The sequence below is a fragment of the Marmota flaviventris genome, chromosome 4 (genome assembly GCF_047511675.1).
Source record: "Marmota flaviventris isolate mMarFla1 chromosome 4, mMarFla1.hap1, whole genome shotgun sequence".
NCBI lineage: Eukaryota > Metazoa > Chordata > Mammalia > Rodentia > Sciuridae > Marmota > Marmota flaviventris.
In genome coordinates this window covers 164,720,876-164,746,875 of record NC_092501.1, presented here as the reverse complement: position 1 = coordinate 164,746,875, position 26,000 = coordinate 164,720,876, and the positions used below count along the sequence as shown (strand labels likewise).

At 50.7% G+C, this 26,000-nt stretch overlaps 1 protein-coding gene across 1 annotated transcript in view; it reads left to right on the top strand.

Moving 5' to 3' along the window:
- Col4a1 (collagen type IV alpha 1 chain) overlaps positions 1–26,000 on the top strand; it is a 130,159-nt gene that overhangs the window by 60,277 nt on the left and 43,882 nt on the right. The window contains exons 3-17 of the mRNA XM_027938860.2: positions 15,587–15,676; positions 15,765–15,809; positions 16,714–16,758; positions 16,851–16,913; positions 17,360–17,413; positions 17,541–17,567; positions 19,822–19,911; positions 19,997–20,059; positions 21,037–21,072; positions 21,491–21,532; positions 22,740–22,826; positions 23,293–23,319; positions 23,442–23,492; positions 24,144–24,188; positions 24,271–24,324. Of these exons, the coding sequence (XP_027794661.2) occupies positions 15,587–15,676; positions 15,765–15,809; positions 16,714–16,758; positions 16,851–16,913; positions 17,360–17,413; positions 17,541–17,567; positions 19,822–19,911; positions 19,997–20,059; positions 21,037–21,072; positions 21,491–21,532; positions 22,740–22,826; positions 23,293–23,319; positions 23,442–23,492; positions 24,144–24,188; positions 24,271–24,324 (819 nt within the window). The remainder of the gene's footprint in view (positions 1–15,586; positions 15,677–15,764; positions 15,810–16,713; positions 16,759–16,850; positions 16,914–17,359; positions 17,414–17,540; positions 17,568–19,821; positions 19,912–19,996; positions 20,060–21,036; positions 21,073–21,490; positions 21,533–22,739; positions 22,827–23,292; positions 23,320–23,441; positions 23,493–24,143; positions 24,189–24,270; positions 24,325–26,000) is intronic.

The following is a 26,000-nucleotide window of genomic DNA, read 5'->3' as shown; positions in this document are numbered from 1 at the left end:
CAGGCACGGGCAGTTCTCGTCCTGGCTATTTATGGAAAAATTAGTTTTTGTAAATATGATCCTGACGAAACATTGGCTGGCAGGAAGATAGCTTTCTTTGAAAAGAAACAAAACGAGACTGTGTGTTTTAATTCAAGATCAAAGACTTGACATAAAACAGACCCTGACAAACAAGAACTGTGCAATTGGATTTTCCTCCTGTTTGTGGGCTGGCGATCATGAGCATCCAGTCTGTTTCTAGACAGCACGTAAGGCCGCTAGATAATGAGAACTGCACCCTCAAAAATGATGTGAGCAGAGCCCTCGTCCTTGTGAAGTGGTGGAGCACAATGAGCAATTAAACAAAGGAAGAATTAGTCAGAGTTAATGAGCAAGCCAGATGGCATGGGAAGTGGTGCCCCTTTGTTGTATTTTCCCCTTTGGCAAATCCATTAAAATGTCAGAGGTGGACTTGATCCCCACGTCCCTCACAGCTCAGCCGGCTTCCTTGGTTAGTCACAGCTTTACGACACTGGGATGCCTACGCAGCCCCAGATGCCATCGACTCTAGATTTCTTCACACGAGAGTCCAGGATGAGAAGCTAAAGACATTTTTTGGCTGATTTCTAAAAGCGTAATGAAATGATTCCTGTCCAAATCCCCTCTTCAGGCTTTTTTTCCCCTTGAGACTCTTAGATTCTGCTGACCCTCCTGCTTGCAGATCCATCTGTGAATAGATGAAGAATGCTTTGGGAAACAAGATAGATGGGACCTTCTTACACATACCTCATGTCCCATGGATGCCTGCTGGGTCCAGCAGTTGGTCCACCGCCCTCATGCGATGTGAATTCTGAGGTCTAGATTTTCTGGCTACAGGCAGATAATCCTGTAGTTTAAAAGGTTTTCACCTGCATGTTTTGCAAAGGAATTAGATCTGCCCACTGCAGTGAGCCATTGGAGCTGGAAGGACATGCTGGGCCCCAGCAATCCTGTGCCCCCTCAGTTCCCGGGTGGGTGTCGTGAGCTCCTCTGGGTGCTGTTGGCCTTTGGCAGTGGTGAGTGAGACAGGGGCACTTGCCTTACAGCTTTGTGCTGGAAGGGTCCCTCACACACTGAGCCAGTGACGGTAAAGGACACCCCATGCGGAGCACCCTGCTCAGGCCTGAGGAGGGAGGAGGAGGGCCCTGAGAGATCCCTGGGAAGGAGGCTGATCTGGGCGGAGGCCAGGGGAGGACCCAGGTGCTCAGTAGCAGCCCCTGAGATGCAGAGGCAGCTCAGGCTCCGCGGTGGGAGCTGCCTCCAGACTTGTTTCCCTGTTTTCCATCAGGTTTGCCCTGAGGGAGGGGATTTGAACTTGTAGGGAAACAGCCACAGTGCTCATCCATTGCTCTCAGCCCCACACCTCTTCTCACCACTTAGAGACCCCAAACGTTAAAGGGCATGTTTTCATGCTCCTGGAGGTGTCCTGCCACCCGTGCCAGCCCTCCCCGCTCTCTCCTCTCCCAGTGGATGAGGCACTGAGTGGACCCGGATGAGTCTTGTTCCCAGGCTCTGGGAGTCCTGTCCAAGTGGGCCGGGTGAGGTTCTTCACAGGGGACCTTTGGACACAGCACTGTTGCTGCTGGCTCATGGTCATGAGTCACCCTGGGGCTGGTGTGGGTGGCGTGTTTGGTTCTGCTGCTCCTGATAAGGACGCGGAGCCCCCAGAGGTTTGGTGTCTTGCTTTGAGTCCAGGCAGAGGCGCTTGGTGGAGAGGAGCTCGGCCCCTGTTCCTGGACCACACACAGAGCTGGGAACAGGCGCGACCCCTCGGTCTGGGGCCGAGGGCCTCCTTCCTCCCAGTCAGCATCCTCCCTGATGTGGGACGCCCCATTCTTCAGAGACAGTGGCGCGACGGCTAATTGAAGTGTCTTGCCTGCCAGGGCAGAAGTAATGTGCCACGGGGGGCAGCCAGCCCAGGCTGACGATGGCCTTCTGGTCCGGCTCGCACGAGGGGAGCCGCACCTTCTCCTGGATGGACCTCGGGGGGTTGCCTGTCTCTGCTTGAGGACCCCGTCCTTTAGGCCCTGCTGCGGGCAGCCCCCGAGGACTGCCACTGAGGCCCGAGAGCCCAGATTTGAAGCCACTGTGCCGCGATGTTGATGTGAGGGGGCAGCTTGCTTGGCCTTGGGGCGCACACCACCCGTTTCCTCTGCCTTGTCTTTGTTACAGTTCTGCTCTCTGTTCCTCCCACCGCGCTCCTATCCCTCCCCTGGCTCACCTGCCTCCTCCCTCTGCACTCGGGCACACGCACCCTATTTCCTTTCCAGTGCCTCTTGGTGCACCTCGCGGGACCCCCATCCCCGGGACTGCCTGCCTGCCTGCCTCCTTTCTTCTCTGTCTCGGGTGTGTGCAGGGATCCCCTCCCTCCCAGAGCACACTCAGGTGGCACAGTCAGCTACACACCACACACGAGCACACACACACACAGACAGCTCCTGCCCATGGCCTCCGGGCTCTCCTGCCCACCTCCTCCAGCTGGGCTTCCCCTTCTCCTGAACAGCAGACTTGCAGGCCGCCGTCCTGGGAACCTATGGTGCTGTGACGAGTGGGGAGAGCCAGGGTGGGAGGGCCACGCTGGGGTGGTGACCGTGAAGCAGAGCTGCCGGCCAGCTGGAAGACAGGCCCCAGCAGCAGCCTTGCAGGCTGTGTGCCCTGCAGAGCTGGGGGACATCAGAAAGGGGACCCCGGGTGGAGGCTTCACACAGGATGGGGAGTCCTCTCCTCTTGCCTACTGGTGCTACTGTAGCAGCACACCTTAGGCCAGGTGACTTTTAGAGACCACAGGAGCTCACTGCTCAGAGTTGTGGACACCCAGAGCTTAAGGCTGGGAACTGGTGAGGACCTGCCACCTCAAACAGGGCTGTGGAAGGGGCCGGAGCTCTTGGTGGTCTCTTTTCCCAGGGCACTGATCCGTCACCAAGTCACCCTCCCAGGCCCCACTTTCTCACGCTGTGCCCTTGTGCCTGCGAGTTTAACATTCAGAGGCAGCACAGCCACCCGCGTACCTGTGATGCTGACGAGGTGTGGCGGCTGCGTCTAGGTGTGTTTGTGATTGGGTGAGAACTTCTCCATCTGAGCATGGCCTAGTCATCTGATGGAGTTCTAAGTCTCTAACAGGAGAAGTCCCCATCTTGAAGGTCCCCTCTGGGTTGGAACGAGTGCTGCCCTCTGGTTTGGGGTCTTTCCTTTAGTGCTTGCCCAGAACCAGCCTTTCTAGGGCAGAGCACTGATCACAGAAGGACTCTGGTGTGCGGACATCACGGTGAAGGAGGGCCAGGCCCAGGACGGGCTCTTGCTTTGCAAGTAGACATTTCCCCGGGGTCAAGTACCTTCCCAGTGATGTGACCTCAAAACTGGGACCAGGGATCGGAGCACTTAGCCTCTGTGCTTCGTTACTGGCTTCTCTTCCGGGATGTGGGTTGAAAAGGAAGGTTCTCAAGTCCCCGGAGCCATCTGGTTTTCCTCCTCTCTGTCTTAAAACCACATGTGACCCTGAGTCGAAGTGACTGGGGCCAGGGAATTGGGTTTTCCTCACTTTCTTCCCTCTGCTAATCCACTCAACTCTCCGCATTTTAGTTCTAAGCCCACTTTATCTGGAGTCGGAGGTGGATGCTGATATTTAAAATAACTATATAGATTCCATCTGACTTCCTTAAACCGTGCTTCTGATGACTGCCCCTAGTCTGGAGATGGTTGGGCAGATATTTCTCTGATCTTGCTCTCAGGTAAGGACAGGAACTGGGGAGGGGGACATGGCTGTTGTCTAGGAGCCGGAAGGCACCGCCCCGCTGGTTTCCTGTCACCTGCTGTAGGAAGTGGCCTTCTTGTCTTCCCTGCCTCTTCCCCAGCCAGGGCCTTTCTTGAACATTCTCTGGGCAAGGTCTTGTCAAAGGCTTCCTGCAGGGAGCCCCGTGGATGGCTCACTTGAGAATCTCCTCTGTGCATCCTGTGGTGCCTCGGGCTTCCTGAGGGCTGGGTGACATGGCTTTAGATGGAGTTGAAGGATTTTGCTGCAGTGCACTTCCCGTCCCGTGTGGCTTCATTCCTGACGTGGGCACAGTCCCCGAGGCTCCTGCTCCATGGCATGCTCCAGCACCGTTCTGAACAGTGGACGCTGTGCCTCTGGTCCAGGAACGTGTGTCTATGTTTCTGTGCTTTCTGTCACCTGTGCCTGGTGCTCCGCGGGTGTCTTCAGGGCTGGACTCTGAGGAGTCAAGCCTGGGGGGTGTGGCTCTGCCCTTGAGGGCACACTGAGGACACTGGGAGGCGCTGGTGCTGGGGCTCTGGTGCTGGTCACCTGCAGAGCACTTCTCTGACATCACAGACCCCGAGGTGGCCATCTCCGTGCTATGGCCACACACTCTGGACCTAACACAGCTAGTGCCTGTGCAGAATCTGAGGCAGTCATTGGACGGCTGTTTTTCCTCTTCCTTCAGAAAAGACCGACTCCTGTGGAGAACTGGGGTAGGCTCCACTGGTTCAGAGAGAACTTCCCTCAGCTACTGTGTCTGAGGCCGTAGACCTCTGGGCCAGGGACACCGGCCAGGTGTGGCCTGAACACTCTAAATGCATAGCCAGGCGCTCTCTGATTCTCTGTTCTGATGTATTTATTCTTCACCATCCGCCTTTTAATCACTTTTTAAATTCAGATTCTAATTCTAAATTCAAGTATCAAGTGCATGGGGAAACGTCCTCTCTTTATATTGTGTATCTGCAACTTAATTTTAATGAGAAAGTTGATACCTCATAACTTAGAAATTATGATACATTTTCCTGCATCTTAGTTCCCAGCCAGAGGACCTAATATTGTAGTTGATTGCCATCAAGTAATTAAGAGAAAAAGAGCAGGAAATCCTACTATAAATTTAACCCTTGAAGTCAATACAAAATAGGTATAGAAAAATCAACACTATGGGAGACTCTAAATTTAAATTTGAACTATTTCTTAATAATTGGGACTTACTTTGGATTCAAATTCATCTGTACATTATCTTTTTTTAAAAAAAATTTTTTAAGTTGTAGATGGACACAATATTTTCATTTATTTATTTTTATATGGAGCTGAAGATTGAACTCAGTGCCTCAGGTATGCAAGGCAAGCGCTCTACCACTGAGCCACAACCCCAGCCCACCCCCATCATCTCTACATTATCTTTTGAAAGCAGGGTTGTGAACAGTCTGCGGTGGTGGTGTGCATTTACCCGCAGAGGGAATGCCTTTTTCAAATATTGGAGTAGCTGTTTATTGTGCTAAGTGTGCACCATTATGCTGTATTGATTGTGCTACTGTATTCCTTTCCTGTCTGTATTCAGCTTTAAAATCAAGATATTGACTAGAAAACATAACAGAATCTCAACATGGTGCTTTCCCTGAGTGACTCTGTGCCCCACGAGAGTCAGTGGTGTTCCCTGAAATCAGGTTAGAAGGGCGTGTTTGAGGCATCAGATTCACCTGACCACTGCCTTACAGACCCCACCCTGAGAAGGCTCAGCTCCACCTGGTCCCCTTGTGGCAGTGGCCAGTCTCCTCTGTGCTACCCTTCCTGAAGTCTCTCTTCTGTTTGAGGTCCTGGCTGTGATTAATGGAGTACTGAAATCCCTGCCGCATCCCAGGAAATGTCATGAGTGATAAGATGGTTCCAAGTAACTTGCCCGGGAGGGAGGGAGGGAAGCCATTTGGGGATTTGGAGCATATGCGCACCATCAGCTACTGTGCCCCCCACAAGAGGAGTCCTGGAGGCTTGGAGCTGATAAGCTGATAGTGTGGTCTTACACAGACCCTGGGAGAGTGAATGGATGTTCTAGGCTTGAAAAGAATTAATTTCAGAAGAGTTCCTTCTGGAAGAAACCACAAAACAGATGTGTAAGATAAAGGGGGGATTTCTTTTTGTTTTTGGAACTGGGAATTGAACCCAGAGGCACTTAACCACTGGGCCATATCCCCATCCCTTTATATTTTTTATTTTTGAGACAGGGTCTCACTAAGTTGCTTAGGGCCTTGCTAAATTGAGGAGGCTGGCTTTGAACTTGCAATCCTCCTGATTCAGCCTCCTGAGCCTCTGGGATTACAGGTGTGTGATTACAGCCACTGTGCCCAGCTTGATTTCTTAAAGCTATCATATTTTTTAAATACCCAGGAAATTATTTTCCTGTGTCAAATTTAGCCACAGAGACACAGATGAGAAGCACTATGATCACATGTGGTGGGAGGGGAACAAGATGATGCTGCATTTCACCCTCTTTTAAATCATTCTGTGGCTTCCTGGGAAAGAGCAGGTTTGGTGGATATAGGAGTCATGATGATAATAACAAGATACATGTGTTTAATACTGAAGCCAAAGTATTTTAGCTTGTATCATTTGCTTTATGTTCATGCTGCAAGAAGTACCTGGATGTTTGATCACATTTGATCCTTGGAGTAGCACTGACTGCTCAGCAAGGCAGGCATAGGTGTCCCTGTTCTGCAGGTGGCAAGCTGATTTTCAGAGAGCACAAGGGATGGGTACTGCAGTCAGTTCCAGAATCTGCCAGCTCCAGGTGAAGATTTTACTCATGGAGAGTCAACAGGGCCAGAACTTGGAGGTCCATCCCTCCCCAGAGGGCACATGCCTGCCTTTGTACTCAGGGTTGTAAATAAGGTGCCTTTTGCACCTTCTTGGTGACTTCATATCATTTTCTTGGGATCTTAAACATTTTGTTTTCTGATTCACTTATGACAGCCTTCAGTGCACAGCTGCCCTGGCTGTGTGCCCGTGCTGAGAGGGTGCTGGAGAAGGTAGGACGTGGCCTGCGCTAGCCCACTTGCAGCTGCAGTGCCACATGACCTGCAGCCTGTGGGCACAGAGAATGGGACCAGCAGGTGTCCCCGCAGGGCATTGCAAAACCCATTTTGATAGATAATTGCATTTAATTTAACACATTTTCTAAGGGAAAATAAGCAAAATAGAAAAATTTTCTTAATTTCCAATTTCTCTAAAGTTTAAATCTGAAGAATAGCTTGCATAGCTTGCATGCTTTTGTATTGCTAAATATAATTATCATCAGGGTGTTTCTTTTGCATTTTTCATGTTTACTGTTATCACAGACCAAAAAAAAAAAAAAAAAGAGCTGGATTGTGGCATTTCCTGACTCTTATGTGTCCTACTTTTGTTCCAAGACCCTGACACTTCCGCTTCATTTCCAAGTTCAAGTTAATAACATCCTCAGCTATGGAGCATGAGAACCGCCCAAGGGCTGCTTGGGTACTTATACACTGATGCATATTTCTCAGGTTTTTGGATAGTGTATAATGCATCTCTTTGGATCTCAAGGTGGTTGGTTTGGGGTGATGAAGAGAAAGCAAACTTCCTTTTTGAGCCAAAGATTTGTTTTGTTTTTGTTCAAACTCAGTAATAGCTCATCATCAGTTATCTGTGTTCCTGAAATTGCTGTCCTTCCCCCAAGTCTTCAAGTCAAGGCATGGCACTTTGATAGATTTCATGGAACTTAAAAAAAGAAAGGCACTTGGGCAGTTGGGCAGGTGAGCAGAGAGCATTTTCATGTGCGGGTTCTGGATAGCTCTTGGGTGTGAGCACCCCTGCTCTGTGTGGGCTCAGGTCTGCAGCAGGCACCCCTGTGGAGCCAGCTGCACACTCTTTGACAATACTTTTCACTTAAAAAAGGTTTCAACAGTGTAAGGAAAAATGGAAAAAGCCAAAGTGTTAAGCCACCATGATTGGTCACTTAAGTGTCCCCCAGGATCTGATCCCAGTATTTCCCAGGTGTTGATTTAGAATCTACATGGAGGCTGCCTCCCTGGCGTGTGGCTGCTGGCGTGTCCCTGCAGCACCCCCCTGCCTAGGGTGGCCTTGGTGTACCACCCGATGCTCGTCCCTATCTCCCTGGAAGGCCTGCTAGGGAGCTGTGTGGCAAGGGGGCCAAAGAGAAGCAAGTGAAACGGTTCTCTGTTTATTTTAGGATGAGGTTGCCACCACTGGCACATTAGATAGAGCCCTCCTGCTGGGAAAGCCTTCCAGACTGCTGTCCAGCACCTTTTGCATCTGTACTGTTTAAAAAAAAAAAAAAAATTCAGTGCTGGGAATTGAACCAAGGGTCTCACGTGTACTAGGCAAGGGCTTTGCACTGAGCTACACCCACAGCCCTGTTTTCTGCTTCTGAAGATAACTTTAAAATCTGGAGATGAAAAGTGGGATGTAAAGTAACAGGCGGAGGCAGGAGCATTAGTGGTCTTGATTTTTGTGAGGGCCAATGTTGATAAATCAAGCTTTTAGCAAGAGAAGTTATGTTATCACCTTCTTTGGAAGCTATTGAATGATTGATAGGATTTTCCCCTTCACGTTGGCAAAAACCAGGAGAACCATTTGAATTACCTTAAGTTATACGTTTTCTAAAAACTTGCAGTAGAAGGGAACCAGGGAAAAACCCTGGAGTACTTTCTACGGTGCAGGGTTGCTTAGTTGTAGTTTCTTAGACACCGCTCTGTGAGCACATTTGTCTATGTTAAATTCAAAACTGATTTTTCCGTTTACTAAATGGATGCTAAAAAACTAAGTGAAAAAAAAAATTTATAGTTCACAATGTTTCTGTCACTACCCTCCAAATTCAAGTTACTACTTTTACATTGAATTTTAATTTTGAATTCTAATGAAAATTCTTTCCTAGAGTTACTTGGGGCCTTATCAAACTGATTTCTGTCCATTGGGCCCACATTTATGTGATCAATGGTCCTGAATATTTAATTTTATTAATCATAACATATTAATATAATGAATATTTGACAAAAAAGCTTTTCTGGTTTAGGGTGCATTGGGGAGTTTTAATCTGAAAAATGGTGCATAATCCCAGAGCTCCCTCTGGTGGCGAGAAGCTGAGCCCAAGCAGCCCCGGCTGCCCGGCCATTCTCAGGGTTCCCCTGCCTGTTCACACAGCAGGACCAGGTTGCACTCTGAAGAGTCTCTGCAGCTTCTCCAAGGAGGGGGTGTTCACCTGGGATTCTCTGGGGTGTTGGGTGCTGCTGCCTGCAGGGGGCTGAGCTGCCTGGACGGTGGGTGCTGTGTGGCCTGGAGAAAGGTTGGGGCCGAAACGGGATGACAGGGTGTGTGGGGGGGTGAGGGGCTACTGGAGGACTCTGAGCAACCTGGACTTCCGCTCTGGGAGCCAGGGGCAGGAAGAGCACAGTGTTCCTCAACAGCCTGTTTGTGCTTGAGGTTGATGGGAGCGTGGAAGTGAGCTGACTTTCCCCTCACACGCTGATGTGCGGGACCAGAATTATCTAGAGTTCTGTTTCTTTGCAACAGTTGGTCCATTGGAAATATCTGCAGTGGCTCTCTTTTGGACCCCCCGCCCCCGCCCCCGCCAGCTTTGGCAGGGTGTGACTGGACTCTGTGGCTGTATCACCTGCCTCTGGCAGCACTGAAATTCACCTGAGAACACGGGCGCCTCGAGTTGCCAGAGTCCATCGTGGGCCCTCAGGACGCCTCCCTGCCAGGAGCTATCCCACAGGAGTCTGTCTTGGAACAGAGCCTGGATACAGCGTGGTGTTAGGTGCTGAGTCCGTGGCTGTCTTAGGCTGGTGGCCTCTGCTGGGCATAGGTGGGCATGGTTCCAGACAGGGACCTCACCCACAGGCCTTGGGATCTTCCACTCAGGAATCCTGGAGCTGAAAGTCCTGTACAATCCTTGCTGTCCAGGTTCGGCCCTGGGAGAAGACATTTCCCCCTACTGGACGTGTAGGCCATCTCCCCTTCTCAAGCCCAGCTGCTGTCTGGCCAGGGACCCCAACAGGTCCCGGTTTTTGGTGCTTCCTAACCAGGCCATCTGGTGTCAGTGGCCTTGGGAGCCCCCTGGTGGTCAGAGAGAGGAGTCCCGTATCCACAGAGGCTGGGCAGGGTCAGCTTGCTCTAAACCCTGATGGCTCAGGCGAGTCCAGAGTCCCACAAGTAGAGCGTATCTTATAGTAGCTGATGGTTCACAGATCACAGAGCTTTTCTTTGTTCCTTATGCCTTTTCATTCTTCTCATCCTTTAGATTTGGAAAGATGGGGAAGTCCTTATTTTCAGGAATAACCTCTCAGATTTTTCCCAGTCCCCAAATGTAGTTGTGAAGATCTCAGCACACACCCACACAGTTGATAGGGAGCCACTCCATAGAGATTCCTGATAGTGACTCTCTGGCATGACAGGAAATGGAGTGGGGAGAGACAAGATAGCAGTGGTCTTTGTACACCAGAGGATTGCTCCTTCCTGCTTCTGTGGTGACGTTTGAATGAAGACATCAAGCAATGAGGCAGGATGCCGCTAACCCCAAGGATCTGTGCGCTAGGTTTGGTTGGTGAAAGGAATGCAGGGTACTGTTAACAGACACACATTCCTTAGGAATCTGCCTCTTCCCAGGGAAGCCAGGTGGCCCGCATGCCTTCCTGGGCGGACAAGGAGCCCTTCCTTGTTCCAGCTGTGCCTGTCCTCCCGCTGCCGCAGCGTCAGGCCCCATGGACACTCCCAGCTCCCAGCGGGGCCTGTCCGGAGTTTTTCCATGACCCTGTGACACGGATCACAGCCTGCCCACCACTTTCCCAGCAGCATTGCATTCTGGAAATGGTCCTGCCGATGTGTGATGGTGGCTGGGCTCAAGGAATTGGACTTGTGGAGTTTTTGGCTGAGTGCTGCCGTCCCCCACTGACTGTGATCCATCATCCACAATCGTTTCCCTGTCACTGGATGCTTGGTGAGCCTCGGCTCCAAGCCAAGTGCTTCATCCGTCAGTTACTTGTAGCCTGGCTTGGAACTAAAATCTCAAGACCCCAGAAGACAGAAGCACACAGCAGAGGCAGCTGTGTCCAGGACAGAACTTTCCCCGTTGCTTCTTCAGCCTGGGCACAGGGGTCAGCCAGGCTGTCATAGTGTCCAAAGGCCCAGGTGTGGGTGGAGGTGTGGGACCTCATCCTTCCAGGACTTTACTGCCTCTTAGAGTGGATGTGTCCACAGCCAATGTCACGTTGTGCTGCTGGCCACCAGTTCTTAATGAGTTCAGAATTTGTGCCACTCACTGTGTGAATAAGACCATATTCTTGCCTTCGAAGACCCTGCAGTGTGGAGGTGGGGGGTGGATCGCGTGGCTCTCTGCCTTTGCTCATAGGCATTTGTCCTGCTTTCTGTGAAGGCTCACAGAGACCATGCCATGACAGTCAGCCAGGTGTAAAGGAAGCCCAGGCTCTGACTGCGTTGTGCATGTGCTGAGGCCCCTCGTGAAGAGTCACCATCATATCATCTTCAATGTGAAGGAGGGATTAAAATTTGATTTAGGCATAGGAATTCAGTGTTGGTCATTAGAGCAACCATAATGTAGCCTTTCTAGTAGTGTTTGGATGGCTGCTCATTCTGGACATGTCCACTTCAGTTTTTGTGTAGGTGATTGCATTATTACCTGGATTTAGAAACCTCATATTATCTCACCATCAGCTGTCCTGGGTGTGTTATTTGTATTTGAATTTCTGATTTAGATATGAAGGGAGATATATTCTAGCATCTGACTTCCTGAACCATGAACATGTTTCTGTAAAGGCCACAGAGGAAAGGACAGAACTGGGTATTATAATTCTTCCCACACTTTATGGATTCTTTAAAAGTATATGCTTGCTGTAGATAATGTGGTAAGCAAATGTGTTAGGTTGCTTCATGCATAAAATTCCATTTCATGCCTAATTTAGAATGGTTTCAGTCCCAAGATTATCCCTGTGCCATGTCTTGTCTTAATAAACAACAGCATTCTGTCCTTCCCTCCCAAATTCTGAATTTTATCATTTGAGAATATATCAACACCACTTCTTTTGTTGTTATATAAATTATATATATACACACACACACACACATACACACACACTTTTTAAAAAAGTTTTAATTTAAAAAATTTTAATTTTGAAAATTTACTTGTAGTAAAAATGACTTTGGGGTTGGAGTTTTGAGTTTTGTTTTTTTCATCGATGGGGGACTTGTTGCATGCATACAGTGTGTGAGGACCAGGTCATGGTAGTGGCTCTCGACCTCCTGCCGTTGCTGCTGGGTATCTGACTTCCCTCACTTGATCAGTGCTGAGATGTTCAAGAACCAGACCAGGAAGTATGACCCGTGGGACAGTCACAGTTTGTCTTTTCTTTTCTCTTTGTGTGTGTGTGGCTCTGGATGATACCCTGGGCCTGGCACATGCTGGGCAAGTGCTGTGCTGCTGGGCCAACCCAGCTGCTGCCCTTTGTCTCGACCCTCATTGCTGGGTAGATGGGGGTTGTGGTGTCTGGTTTGCCTGGTGTGAATGGAGTGGCCGCCATGTCTTGACCTTGCCTTTGGCACATGGTAGGAAGGGATGCCTGAGGGTCCTCCCTGCTGACTGCATTTGGCCTTGAGCTCCAGTGGGTGGGCAGGCTGGAGTGCTGCCCGCTGCAGCTGCACAGTCTGGCTCGGAAACTTCTGGCGCTGATGACCTTTGCACAGAGTGTCCAGCTCTTTGCTCTTCCTTGATCCCTGGGGGAAACATGTTGGAAACTGGCTGGAAATATCTGGCCCCACGTCTTACCTGCCACATGCCAACTAATTGTATAGTTGCTGGCAGGCTCATCCTGTGCCTTTGCTCTGCTCGAGTTCCCATCATGACCTTGGATGGGTACCAGGTACTGGACTCTTCACGTGTCATGGATCAAGACTGGGAAAATTAAAAAAATAATAAGGGGGGATGCAAGAACCACGCCAAAGAGGAGTCATTTCCTCTGAGCTGCTGTATTTCACAACTCCTGGGGTGTGCGGATGCTTCAGCTCTCTAGTGGCTTTTGGGAAAGAATGTGTTCTTGCGTGAAAGCAGCTCTGGGATTTCAGATTCCTGTCTTCTGTTCCCAGGAGCACAAGAGGTCACCAGTGACGTGACAAGGCACTTCAGCCTCAGAACAGTACTTCCCTATCTGTGAAGTAGACATAAAAGGGTCGGTACCTCAGGGTGACATAGTACTGGGGAATTGTTTAATATTCTGCTGGGAACCAGCTTGCTCTAGTGACCTAGAAAAACGGGGGCCCAGGCGTGGGCTGACCTCATTTCTATTTCTGGCTCCAGTGCTGACTCAGTGAGAAACTGGTAGGAATCAGTTAATCTGGCTCTGGTCCCCTGTGCCTTCCACGATTAAAATGAGAATTATAAAATCTTATCTTTGCTGGCCTTTGGCGCTACTGCCGTATTAACCAGGCACTGAGAATATTCGTCCCAGTGTGCTGCAGGGCTGCTGCGCTGGTGTGCGTCCCTTCCTGCCCAGCTCACGCCGGGTTATTTGGGGATACCTGATTCAATATTTATTTTATTTTGTTGGCCAGCGGTTTGCTGTTCAGTTCTTCTATTTTGAGTAGGATTTTCCTACATCTGAAAACGAGGTGACCGTGTTCGACTTGACTTTTCATTGTCAGCGTTTCCTGGGCTTGTAGCTTGCTGCCAGTTTTGCAGGTCAAGGGTGAGTGTATCTGAGTCACTCTTCATTTGCACAAGCCTTGGTCTGGGAACGTTTTTCCAGTCCTCAGGGAGAGGGGTCAGCTTTCTGTGTCCAGTCCTGTGAGGCCCAAAGGGGCTGCCCCCAAAAGGTCTAACTTTTCTTACCCCACTTACTATTCATCCAAGTTCGAAACTGCTCCCCCACGCTCACTCACATGTGGTGGGTTTCTAGATTCCCGACTTAGGCTGCAATCCAGGCACATTCCGCGGAGCTGGTGGCTGGCATCTCACGTTCAAAATGCATTGTGAGTTTGCAGGACCAGAGGTGGCTCCCAAGGGCCGTTGTACCAGGATAGGCTGAGTGTTGGGCAAGAGGGATGACTTCGAAAGCTCTTGTTTGTCTCATTTCAGTGATGTGACAGTGAAAAACTTCTAAGTAACCCCAGTTGTGTGCTCTCCAGGGGGTGAACATTTGTGTGGTATAACGTATAACATGTTCCAGCTTCTTCTTACCTTGAATTGACGTCATGTGGAGAAAAGCACTAATGCTAACTAATCCTGCCTGTGGTCTCCAATAAGGCCTTCTGTTTTCAAATCACTGATAATAGTCACTTAATCTACCCAGTGTGTATGGCAAGAGTGCATTCAGGTCCACATGCTGCAGATAAGCCAGTTCCCTTGCTCTCTTATCGTGGTTAGGAGTGTTTTCATTCGGGCAATCTAAGGGTAGCAGTCTTCCCAAAACATCACTTTCCTAGCCACGGGCTCACTCTGCTTCAGAACAAATAACACTCTGAGGGTCAGACGTCAGTGCCCCCTCCCCCCATGTTCCACCCCAGTTGTCTCCTCCTGCTGGTGCTTGTGGCCACACGGCTCACACGTCCAGCCTCAGCCCCTCGGCTGTCTTCCACCGCCTCCCTTCTCTAACTGTGTTCATCTTGCTCCCTTCCTTGGAGGGCCAGCTTAAGGCTCAGAACCCACCAACCCTTTCTCACCATTCTTTGTCTTTTTTTAAAATGTATTGTGGCCCCTGTAATGTTGGCCACATGTTTGCATCCAGGATAATGTTCCTTATCTTAAAAATAAGCTTCTTGTTTTTACGGGGCAGAGACCAGACGTAAATGTTGATCCTTCCTTTACAAAATATGCTTTTGAAGAACATGAATCATCAAAGCTCAGCGTTGCCTTATAGATTGACTGGGAAACCTCAGTGTCTGGTGTGATAAGTCACACAGAGACTCTGCCTATCAGCACGTCCAGGAGGGACCTAAAGAGAAAGGCATGAGGGGTGATCTGGTTATGAAATCCCAGTGCAACCAGCAGTCCCATTAATAGAGCAAGAATATGATCAGTTCATCAAACAAACAAACAAACAAAAACCCCACTATTCATTATTTTATTTACCTCACAAGGTGTTTGGCATTTAGTATGTGTTAAGTGTTGGGTCAGGTATTGCACATAAATGCTTCCTGTTCTGAAGAACTAATACAGCAGGGCAAAGCATCTGAATTAAGATCAGCACGTGTCCCCAGAAGCTTGTGTAATGCCGAATGCTACTTAGAAGAGCTGGTGCCTTCATCAGAGTCCCTGGAGAAACAGCCAACAGGATGAATGGGCAGATGGACAGAAGGGTGGATGAGAGGGGAATTGTCATGAGAACTGGCCCTGTGATCATGGAGGCTGAGAAGTTCCACCGTGTGTACCTGTCAGCTGGAGACCTGGAGAAGCTGATGACGTAGCTCAGCCCAGGGCCAAAGGCCCATGGACAGGGGAGGCGGGGCAGGTGCAAGTCCTAGAGTCCAGTGGCCAGGGAACCTGGAAGCATGATATCCAGCAGGAGATGGCAGGCGTCTGCCCAGAGGAGACAGGAGACACCCTTTTGATCTGTGTGGGCCTCACATAATAGAATGGTGCCAACTAGGGCAGATCTTCCTCACTTGGCCACGGATTGGGTGCAGTCTCTTCCAGAAGCACCCTCTCAGACACACCCGGGAATAGGCTTGCCAGCCGTGCAGGTGTCCTTGGCAGTCAGGTCCACACCTGAGATGGTCAGTCCCTTCCTCCCTTCCTTCCCTGCCTCTCCTCTGACGCCTCTGCTTCTCCTGCAGGGGGAACGAGGTCTCCCAGGGCTACAAGGTGTCATTGGGTTTCCTGGAATGCAAGGACCCGAGGGGCCGCAGGGACCACCGGGACAGAAGGTGAGCCTGCTGTGGGGGCTAGGATGGGGCGGGTGGGTACCGCTGCTCTTCCAGGAGTGGTCACAATGGCGTCTCTGTTCTTTTCCAGGGTGACACTGGAGAACCTGGACTTCCTGGCACAAAAGGGACAAGAGTGAGTAGTCAGGCTTGAAGCTGATGCCCCATGAGGGACAAGACCTTGCAGAGTGGGGCTCGCCCCAGGGTCAGAAGGTGCTGTCCTCATTCTCCTCTCAGCCGCCCCAGTCTGTCCCCAGGGCTCAGTCAGCGCACAGTGGACGGGCTGTCGGGAGCCACAGCCCTTGCCTGCCGCTGCACGCAAGGGCACCTTGGTTTGTCTTAAACTTGCCTTTTCTCATCTGTTCTTCAAGGGTCTCTGGACAAGCTTCACTGGCGGGTGGGGCAGCTAACAATAGTCCCCAAGCCACTAGGGAAAGAACCCAGGACCCTTCCTCCCTCACAGTTTCTTGGCTCTCCTTGCTACTCCCATTCCTGGGAAGCAAAAAGGACCATCTTTGTAAGACAATGTTGAGTAGAATGACAGGAAGACTCAGCACAGCCTCCTGTTGTTCCGCTAAGAGGGGAGTGGGTCACAGCCTGCAGGGGCACTGTCACACTGCCTGGGACTCTTGGGCAGAGCAAGGGGCAGCACTGTGGCATCCAGGAGGTGGCGGTGTGGCCTTCAGCCAGAAAGGACTGGGTGTTTCCCCGCTGTGCTGACACCCCCCGTAAACTCTTCTTCCTGTGTGTTTGTGATTTTATGAGAATTACATGGTATTTTTTAGCCTAGATGTTACAAAAGATGAAGTGAGGGTGGGTTATTTGTGCATGTTCAGGCTTGATCTTCGAAGTGGCAGGCAGCTTTCAAGGTAGAACTGTGACTGCCACCTGGTCAGTCCGCCCTCAGCAGGCTCTTCTGTCTGCTTCCTGTGCATGTTCTAAACTCCAGAGATTGGAGTGGGCTCCACTAGCCAGATGGATGGGGAAGGAGGAAAAGAAATTTCAGATCTCAACTGTAAGCTTTCTCCTCGTCTTTCCAGGGACCCCCAGGAGCAGCTGGCTATCCGGGAAACCCAGGACTTCCGGTGCGTGTAGGAAATGGACTCTGCTCTTGTGTGAACTGCTTTTCCAACCTCTAAGTTTCTGTTTTGGTAATGTCTTCACTTACTCATTGCAGGGTATTCCTGGCCAAGATGGTCCCCCAGGTCCCCCAGGTATCCCGGGATGCAACGGTACCAAAGTAAGTTTATTGCTTGGGATGGGGACCCTCTCCATTGCATGCAGGTGTCTCTCACGTGGTCACAGTTGGAGCAGGTGCCTCTGTAGGACTTGTTGTATTTGGAAAGTTCCTTTCTTAAAGGTAGTTCTTCATTTGATAAGGAAATATAGTTTCCCCTTATTTAATGGACAGGAAAGACAGAGCCTTTCTTTTTTTAGACTTTGATCCTAAGATGGCTTTTTAGCACTAAATGTATGATCAGTCACTAAAATCCAATAAGAGAATGCTGTTGTGAACCTTTGTCTCTCTCGGCTGTGCTACCAAGTGAATTTTTTGTTTCATAAAAGTAGCACCAGTGATAGAGCTTGAAAGCTGTTGGTAGGAAATTAACCACCAAGCGGAGCTTGTCTGCGGGGAGCTCAGAACTGTCACAGGCCTGGGATGACTGATTCTCTGCCTTCCCCTAGGGAGAGAGAGGACCACTTGGGCCTCCTGGTTTGCCTGGATTCTCTGGAAATCCTGTGAGTATCAGATGGCACAAGCCAGAATGTCTTCCTCTGGGTAAAATTTCTGTTTTCATTTTATTTTTGGTGCTTATGCTAATGATACTTTGAGAAACGGAACTAATATCCAAACTTTCTTTTCCAGGGACCACCAGGGTTACCTGGAATGAAGGTACATCTTATCTTACTATTTCACTGTATTTGTTACAGAGAACTGTTGAAAACAGATGCCATAAAAACAGATGGACTCCAAATCACTTTAGCTGATTAATTTCCCATTAGCATGTGGTCCTAAATTCTGTTACACTGAAAGATTTCACAACGAGCAGATGTACGAACTTAAATTTTTCTGTCTAATGTTTGGACACTGGGTGCAGTTGCTTAGCAGGAGATAAGCCCTGCCGAGAGGAATGGTGTGGTCAGTGTTCCTGAGGCCATCCCAGGTCACTCTCAACCTTGGACGGTCTCCCAGACCCTGTTCTTCCAGAGCCATGTCACTTGAAACGAAGGACTTATTTGTTGTTTTTTTTTTAATTTTTTTTTTTTTTAATTTTTTATTGTTGGCTGATGAAGGACTTATTTGTATCCTACTCGGTCTGAGCAGCTTCTCTTATAGGCAGCCATCTTGTCCTGTGGCTCGTAACCTGGAGTCATGCAGCATGTGTCCCTAAGTGACATGGGAAGGACCCCAGAGCCCTTAGCTCTCAGTTCTGGGCATGGCCCCCAGCCTGAGTCAAGCCTCAGCGCTCAGTCTGGTCAAGGTGGGATTCAAGGAAAGGACACCAGATCCCTCCTCCCAGAGCTCGTGAAGGCTGTGTCCCTGATGTTGGTCACGGCACTCTCTTCATCTGCCCTTGTAGGGACCTAGCAAGAGGTACCTTCATGATGACGGCTGGCCCTTCACCTTCCTGTCCCTGCCCTGCATAGGGCCTTGGCTGGCCTCTGACTGGGGCCTGCTCCCAGGTGCCCACCTGATCCTCCCTCCTCCATCTGCGCGGCCCCCAGGATCGCAGGGCAGCCCTCTGGAGCGGCCTGCACTGCTCTCCTGACTGCTGCCCGGCTAGCTCACAGGGCCACGGCATCTGTCCACATCCAGCCAGAAATCCAGGAAGACATTTCTCCTGATGGGTTTTCACTATAGAAAAATGACATGTGACGGACTCCTCTCTGCTCCTGTCTCCTCCTCTTTCCATCTCTCTCCCCTCCTCCTTCCTCTCTGCCTCCTCCTCTCCTTCCCCTTCCTCCCTTCTCTCTCTCTCGTCATTGAGTGCAGTCATTTCACCCCAGCGTCTGTCACACCTCCTAGCTCATAGCCAGCAGACCTGCAGGAGCACGTGTGCTGGTCAGGGACACCAGAACGGGCACCAGTTGGGGGGTGGAGACAGGAGAGCTGGGCTCAGGAGGCACGGCCTGTGAAGGTGTCTCCCAGGGTGCGGCTGTCTCAGCCCCAGGCTCTGGCTGTTCAGGGAGCCTGGCTGTGGAGCAGCCCCGGGAAAGGGAGGTCAGGGCAGGTGCAGCTCCGGGCTCGGGGCTTGCAAGGGGAAGCTTAGAGCTTGCCAGTAGCTCCCCTCGAGGTCCTTCCCTCATAACGTAGGGACACAGGGTGCCACTTCTCTGGTGAAGCCGTGTGTGTTCCTGTGTTTAAGAGCACCTGTGAAAGAGTGTCCTCATTACCCGTGTGTTGGGCAGGGTTCTCCAGAAAAGCAGAACCAATAGAGAGAGAAAGGGGAGAGACTGGTTTTAAGAAATGGGTTCCTGTGATGCTGGGGTGAGCATGTCCGCTGTCTGCGGGGTGGGTGGCCGGCTGGACAGCAGACAGAGTTGCTGTTGTGGTCTTGACTCCAAAGGTGGCCTTCTACAGGCAGAAGGTCCTCTTCTTACCCATGAGGGGAGCAGTTTGTTTGCTTGGGGGGGCCTTCAATTGATTGGACAATGCCCACCACATCTTGGAGGGTCATCTGCTTGACCCAAAGTCTGCTCATCTCAGTATTAATCTTTTGTAGAAATCCCTTCCCAGCAGCATCCCAGTGGTGGTTTAACCAAGTGATGCCGCCTCTCCAAGTTGACAGATACCATTTGCCACCGTGCCCTCTCCTCAGAACACCCACGAGTCTTCCTAGCAGCTGTTCTTGTTCTGGGAGGGAGAGTCTCAGGTTGTGAGGTGCTGGCAGGGGCTGGATCCCCTCCTGTGATGGCCTCTGTCTTCGGTGCCAGCTGCAGCTGAGCTGACCTGCAGCTCTCTTTGCTGGTCACTGAGCACAGTGATGGGGACAGGTGGGCAGTTGATCTACTTCCAGCTTAGACGGAGTCTCACTCCTGGACTCGGCCCAGTCCCATCCTAGTGAAGCAAGCCTGGTGTCCGGTGGGTTTCGGGATTCTTTATGTGACCATCCGCATTTACGACACTCTCTTCTTTTGCCCTCTAGGGGGATCCAGGTGAAATACTGGGCTTGGGCTACGTGCCTGGGATGCTGCTGAAAGGGGAAAGAGGATTTCCTGGCGCCCCTGGGATTCCAGTAAGCATTGTCTTGAGTCACTGTGAGATGTGCTAAGTCACCTCCTGGCTGGCATGGTAACCCTTTCTCTCCTGTTGAATGATAGGGCTCGCCGGGATTGCCAGGACTGCAGGGACCCGTTGGCCCTCCAGGATCTCCTGGACTACCAGTAAGTTTTGGGCAAATGCCTCTCTGTGACAGTCATTTACAGAAAAGGTGAAGAGAGATGTGGGAATAAATAGGAAGTTAATGGCACCCCGTGTGTCCCTCTTCCTTTGGCTATGGCAGCACCAGCCTCCCTCGCATGCACAGGGTGCTGCCTCCTCTGCCCCATCCGTTCCCAGAACTGTGGGAGAGGAGGCGAATGGCGCAGTGTGTCAGGATGCCCTAGGCAGGGGGCGTGGTGCAGTCTTGGGCTGCTGGTCCCCCAGTGAGTTCTGTGGACTTAGGAAGGTGAGATCTTCCCTGGGCAACCTCGCCCCTGTGTGGGGAGCTGGACTGGGTGGCACACCGCAGGGTCTGGGGTGCACCAGGAGTGTGGACACAGACCAGCAGCCGTACTGTGCTAGGCTGTAGAGTGAGCCTCAGGCATGGCTCCTGGAGACGGCTCCCTGGCCTCCTTCACAGCTGAAAAGCCTGGTGGGGGAGGAGAGGGCACAGGGTGGCAAGGTCACCATTAAAGAGGCACATCTGCCTTGTGCCATGTGCGAGGAGGGGAAGATGCACCCAATCCCTACGTGTCTTGAAGGTGCTATTCATTTCATGACAACTACCCCCGAGGAATCATTAGCTTTCGAAGATTAACACTTGTGTCTAAAGTGGAGAAGCATCCTTCCCAGATGGGGAACCCAGCTCCAGAGCGTGGCTGGTGGCTTTATGACTTGCCCTACCTAGCTCATCCTGGCACCCTCTTGGTCACCTGGTCCACGGGGCAGTGCCTCCAGTTTGGAGGTATTTCCACCCCTGTTAATAATTGCTGTGGCCAGATTCTGGCTATTTTCAAAGTTGTGCAGTTCTGCAGCACAGCAAAGACACTTCACAAATAGTGTCTCATGTTCTCCACAGAATCTTAGGATAACTCCAGCACAGAGGATTTAATAATGACCAGGGTTGTGAATCATATTAATAAAATTCTCTCTCTTACAGGGCCCCCCGGGTCCTCCTGGGCCTCCAGGTGAAAAGGTAAGTGTCTCTTCATCTGCTGTCCTTGGCCTCAGTGTGAGATCATCGTGGAGTTGTCGTACTTTTATCCACTGACCTGTTTGGTCATCTGTCATCCATCCTTCATGCGTTATCTTTCTACCTTCTCTGTCGTCTGTCCATCGTCCACCGGTGCACCTCTTCCTCCTTCTACCCATCCCTTAGTTGTTGTCTTGGATTCTCTTAGTTTGATTTTTCCCTTAGTTTTCTAAAGCCAGAGTTTTAAAACCTTAAATTTTAGAAGTTATTTGTATAGTTCTTTCTCAGTATACTTGTTTGAGCCTTTCCATCACCTCTTTCTGGGAGAGGTTGTGGTAGTTGAGGTCAAAGCTGCTGCCTGATGTCCACTGTCTGGACAAAGTGGCAGGCCTAATAACAAAGCCTAATTTTCAATCAACAGGGGCAAATGGGCTCAAGTTTTCAAGGACCAAAAGGTGACAAGGTGAGTACATGGTGCTTGGTCTGTCCCTTGTTTAAGGCCACAGCTCTGAGATTGGCAGAATTTCTACTTCTGCATCAACTTTTGGACCCTATGACCATTGTTCCTCTTCTCTGCAGGTTTTTGAGTTCTGTAGGGTTTTGCTTAAACTGTCAGAATAGCAGGTGTATACTCCAGGTTACTGCACGAGGCAGGCCTGTTGCAGAGGTCTGTGTGTGGTCCCACGAGCAGAGTGTACTGAGGCTGTCTGTTGGGAAGCTCTGTACACGGGCATCAGTCGTAGTGTTCTTGTCAGTGATGAAACCCCAACACTTAGGACATGATTTAGTAGCACAACTCTGCGAAGCCCTGCAATGATGAAGGCCACTGTAGGACAGGGAGGAGAAGTCAGAGTTGGCAGGTGGGTCCTTCTCCAGGGCAGTGGGCGTGGAGGAAGAATGCTCTGGAGGCAGGGAGGCTCAGATGGACAGGCAGATTTCTCCTGGGAAGAGGAGAGAAAACTGTGGGCCTCTGAGCCTCTCCTGTCCTCTGCAGCAATGTCCCTGGTCAGACCAATGAGACGGGCACCAGTCTAGGGGATTCTGTAGTTGCTGCAGCTGGCCTGCCTCCAGGGATGTGCGAGTGGGCATGGTGGCCACCTGGGCACTAGACACGGGGCCTGGCCAGAGCGGGTCACGCAGTTGGTTCTGCTTTTCTCCTCCATACTTTTTGGCTCTGTCATTGCATGAACCTCACAATAAAATGACCCTGAAATTCATGCCATTGGGGGGTCTTTGGACTTCCCTCACCGTCTGTTGGATTCCTCTGATTGCTGAGTGTAGCCAGCTGTCAGGCTGCTTTGGAAGCAGATTCCGAGGGTTCTCACGTTTTTGCCTTACCTAAAGATGGCTCCTCTCTGGACCAGCTGTTAGGCAGCCTGCAGCCTCTCCTTGGTGCCCTCTAAATGCAGCATGCACCCTGCAGCGGCTGCATGCACAGGTGTGTCTGCAGGTGTTCAGCTCCTGACCCTGGGCACAGGCGGCCTGGCTGTGGACCTGCCACCCCAGGCTCCTAGTGCAGCCACCGCAGAGGCAAGGCTGCAGTGGAGCAGAAGACTGTCATGTTTTAAGATCAGCTGCTTCTCTGTAGGCCTTTATCCTCACACCCTGTGTTCTCCCTTCTCATGTAGTTATTTTCATGCCTAATTAATCCCCGGCTTTTACTTGAACAGGGTGACCAAGGTGTCAGTGGGCCTCCCGGGATGCCAGGACAGGCACAAGTTAAAGAAAAAGGGGACTTTGCCCCGACGGGAGAAAAGGTACGTCTGGGCTGGCCCTGCAGGTGCTTGCTAACCCAGGGCAAGTCCCCAGGGAGAAAGGCATCAAGTCGTGATCCAGTGTCGCCCACCGTTGACCCTTGACCTGGAAAGCAGATTTCCAGGAGCCCCGCTCCATCCGAGCAGCAGCTCTGTGGCAGAGGCGGGGCCCGGGTGCAGCTGCCTCAGGGAACATGTTGGGGGCTGCCAGGGGGTAGGAGGGGGTCCAGCTGAGGGACAGAGGACGCATGGCAAGTCCCTCTGGGCCAGGCAGGGTGGCCTCTGCCCTGGCGACACCGTAACTCAGGTAGAGCTGGGGAGGGAACGCAGGAGACACCATGCGTTGATTTGTTCCAGAGGCAGAGAAAGGGTTTTTCTTCTCATGTGTTTGACGTCACCTGTAGAAAGCCGGTAAAGCCATTAGAAAGTCCTGACCCCTCTCTCTCTGCCCCTCTCTGAATTCTTTTAGGGTCAAAAAGGTGAACCTGGATTTCAGGTAAATTCCCCATTCCTGTCTATCATTTAGATTTTTCTAGTGTTAAAGTTTATCTTCCCTCTGCCTGAGCCGCGTGCTGGTGAGTGCTATGAGCTTACCTGCTTCTCTTTTTGCTCTTTTAGGGGATACCAGGGATTGGCGAGAAGGGCGAACCCGGAAAGCCCGGGCCTCGGGTACGTGATTTGGTGCCCTGTCCTCTTCACTGTACACCCTTCCCCTTCCTGTCCTAGAGCGCAGAAGCAGGGGACAGAAGGTCGTGCAGGACCTTTGTGTGTCCCCTCTCTTGGAAGGCTGGGGCTTCGGCACCACTGGGGCAGGCAGCCCGGGCGGAAGGAGGCTTTGGGAGAGACCCACAGCCCCTGGGACCTGCCGCATGGACAGAGCAGGGGCTTGGCTTCCTTTGTGGCTGGTTCTGGTGCCAGTTCTGAGACCCAGAGCCCAGGTTGTGCATGCTTAGCCCCAAGCCCCTCCGGCTGACAGGATCCTCCCTTCACGAGGCAGGGACGGGCACTGCCCAGCTGTCTGTTCCTGGGCCCCTGCAGAACCCTGGGGAGAGCCCATGGGGCAGCCCTGCACTGTAGCCTCAGTACCAGGCTGGTGGGAAGAGTCCTGGTGTTGGCCTGGCTGCCAGCGCACTGGACCTGAGACCTGTCGCCAGGCTGGCTCTGCCTTGGGAACTGAAACACCCTCCTGCCAGGGTGACTTCCCCAGCCATTCCCCCACCGCCCAGCCGCCATCACCGAGGCACTGCGGCCACACGGAACCTTCTCCCCGGGTTAGTCCTGGTTATTATTCACGAAACACTAATGTCCACATCTTTACAGGGAAAACCTGGAAAAGATGGTGACAAAGGAGAGAGAGGGAGTCCGGTAAGTATTGCTCTGCGGCTTCTGAAGGCACAGGAGCTCTTCTCCTTCACTCAATGACCTTGTCACTGTCCTCTCCCTCCAGGGCTTTCCTGGCGAGCCAGGGTACCCAGGACTCCCCGGCCCACAGGGCCCTCAGGTATGTGGTGACGCTGTTAGTTTTGACCTTCATTGTGTAGTTCAGCTTGGACAGAGCAGGGCTTGGCTTCCCTTTTCCCTAGAATATAGAACTCTGTTCCCAAAGGAGAAAAACAGGTCTCTCTCCCATGTGGGTAAAAACAAACTTTTTAGTGATTTTCTTGGTGATCGTGAAAGTTTTAAAGAAAAAAAAAATATGAAATGTTCCACTTGAAGTTTCTATGTCTTAGTTTATAGAGATAATTTTTCCCGATTATGAAGCCAGAGAAAATGCGGGAGGGTGTAGTGGACAAAAGAAAGCACATTGTCCCTCCAGCACTCAGAGACGCCGATGGCTGGTGTTCTTCTGTGCACCCACACCTTGTACAAGAAGGCGTCGAGCGTCTTCTCTGTCACTTCTCTGTCACTCGGTGACACTCAGTGACACCTCAGCATTCCTGAACGCAGCCTCACATCTTCTGGTGCATGGGATTTAGGCCATGTCTAAATTTTCATCTTTGCCAGTAGTTTGGGCCGCTTCTCTGATCATGAATTCCATCATGAATTCCTAAAAGTGTAATCTGGGGTCTCCATGAAGACTCTTATTTCCCCCGAAACTTTACAAAATGCCATCGTGTGCCCCAGAAGAACTCCTGCAGCAGGGCCCTGTGGTTGGCCAGCCAGTTGTTTTCCATCTCTGAGAGCAGAACAAATGAGGGACTGCTTCATTTTCCTCTTTTAGTCGTGCTACTCTACTGAAATAGGATAAAGAAATGTTTGTCACTAACAGTGAGTGACAACCTAGGGAGACACCCTTAAGGTTTATTGTTGAGGCCAGGAGCAAAAGGGAAAGGCCTTGACTGGAATTTTTTGAGAAAGTCAAATCCTATAGATTTTAAATGTTTGGAATATAGCAGCTAGTTGTTCCCCCTCCCTCTGGTGCAGGGGGGAAACCCAGGACTCATGTGTGCTAAGCCCCCATTCTACCCGAGCTTCACCCCCCACCCAGGAGCTGGAATATTGTTAAAGTGCTGTGGATATTTCAAAATCTCTTGTATTCTCTTAATGCTAAAGCATTCAATTCTAGTTTAATGCTTAAGTTTTATGTGTTAGTTTAAAAGGAAAAACATGTACATTTATGGTAGGATATATCACATATATATATGTATTTCGTAGGACTTTCTAAAATTTTACTGTGATATTTACACGAGAACAGTTAGGTGTGAAAGTTTATTTAGGATTTTCATCTAATGTAGATTAAATTAAGCCTTCAAATGATCAGAAGTTATTCACCAATGTTTTCAATGATGACTAGATTTTTTATTCTGACTTCCAATGCAAATTTAGATAATCTTGCACATAAAAAAACCTCATATTGAATGATTGAAGAAAATACATTTAGATATCATGCTTTCATATCATTTCATTTTAATTTCTTTTTTGGCTTTTGGAAAAACTATTGCATGGTAACTTAGCCTCCAATGAACTCTGTTCAGGCTCTCTGAGGGAGCACGTGGTCAGTGGTCAGAGGGGCGAATACCCCGCTCTGTGGCCAGGGGCGTAGTTAGCCTTCCGCTGTGTTCTGTAGAAATCTCTGTTCCCATGTGTCACATGTACTTGAAGCAGCGAGAGATGTGTTTGTGTCTTATGCCGGTCTCAGAGTGCACTAGGCTGAGCACCCTGGGACCGGCCGAGGAT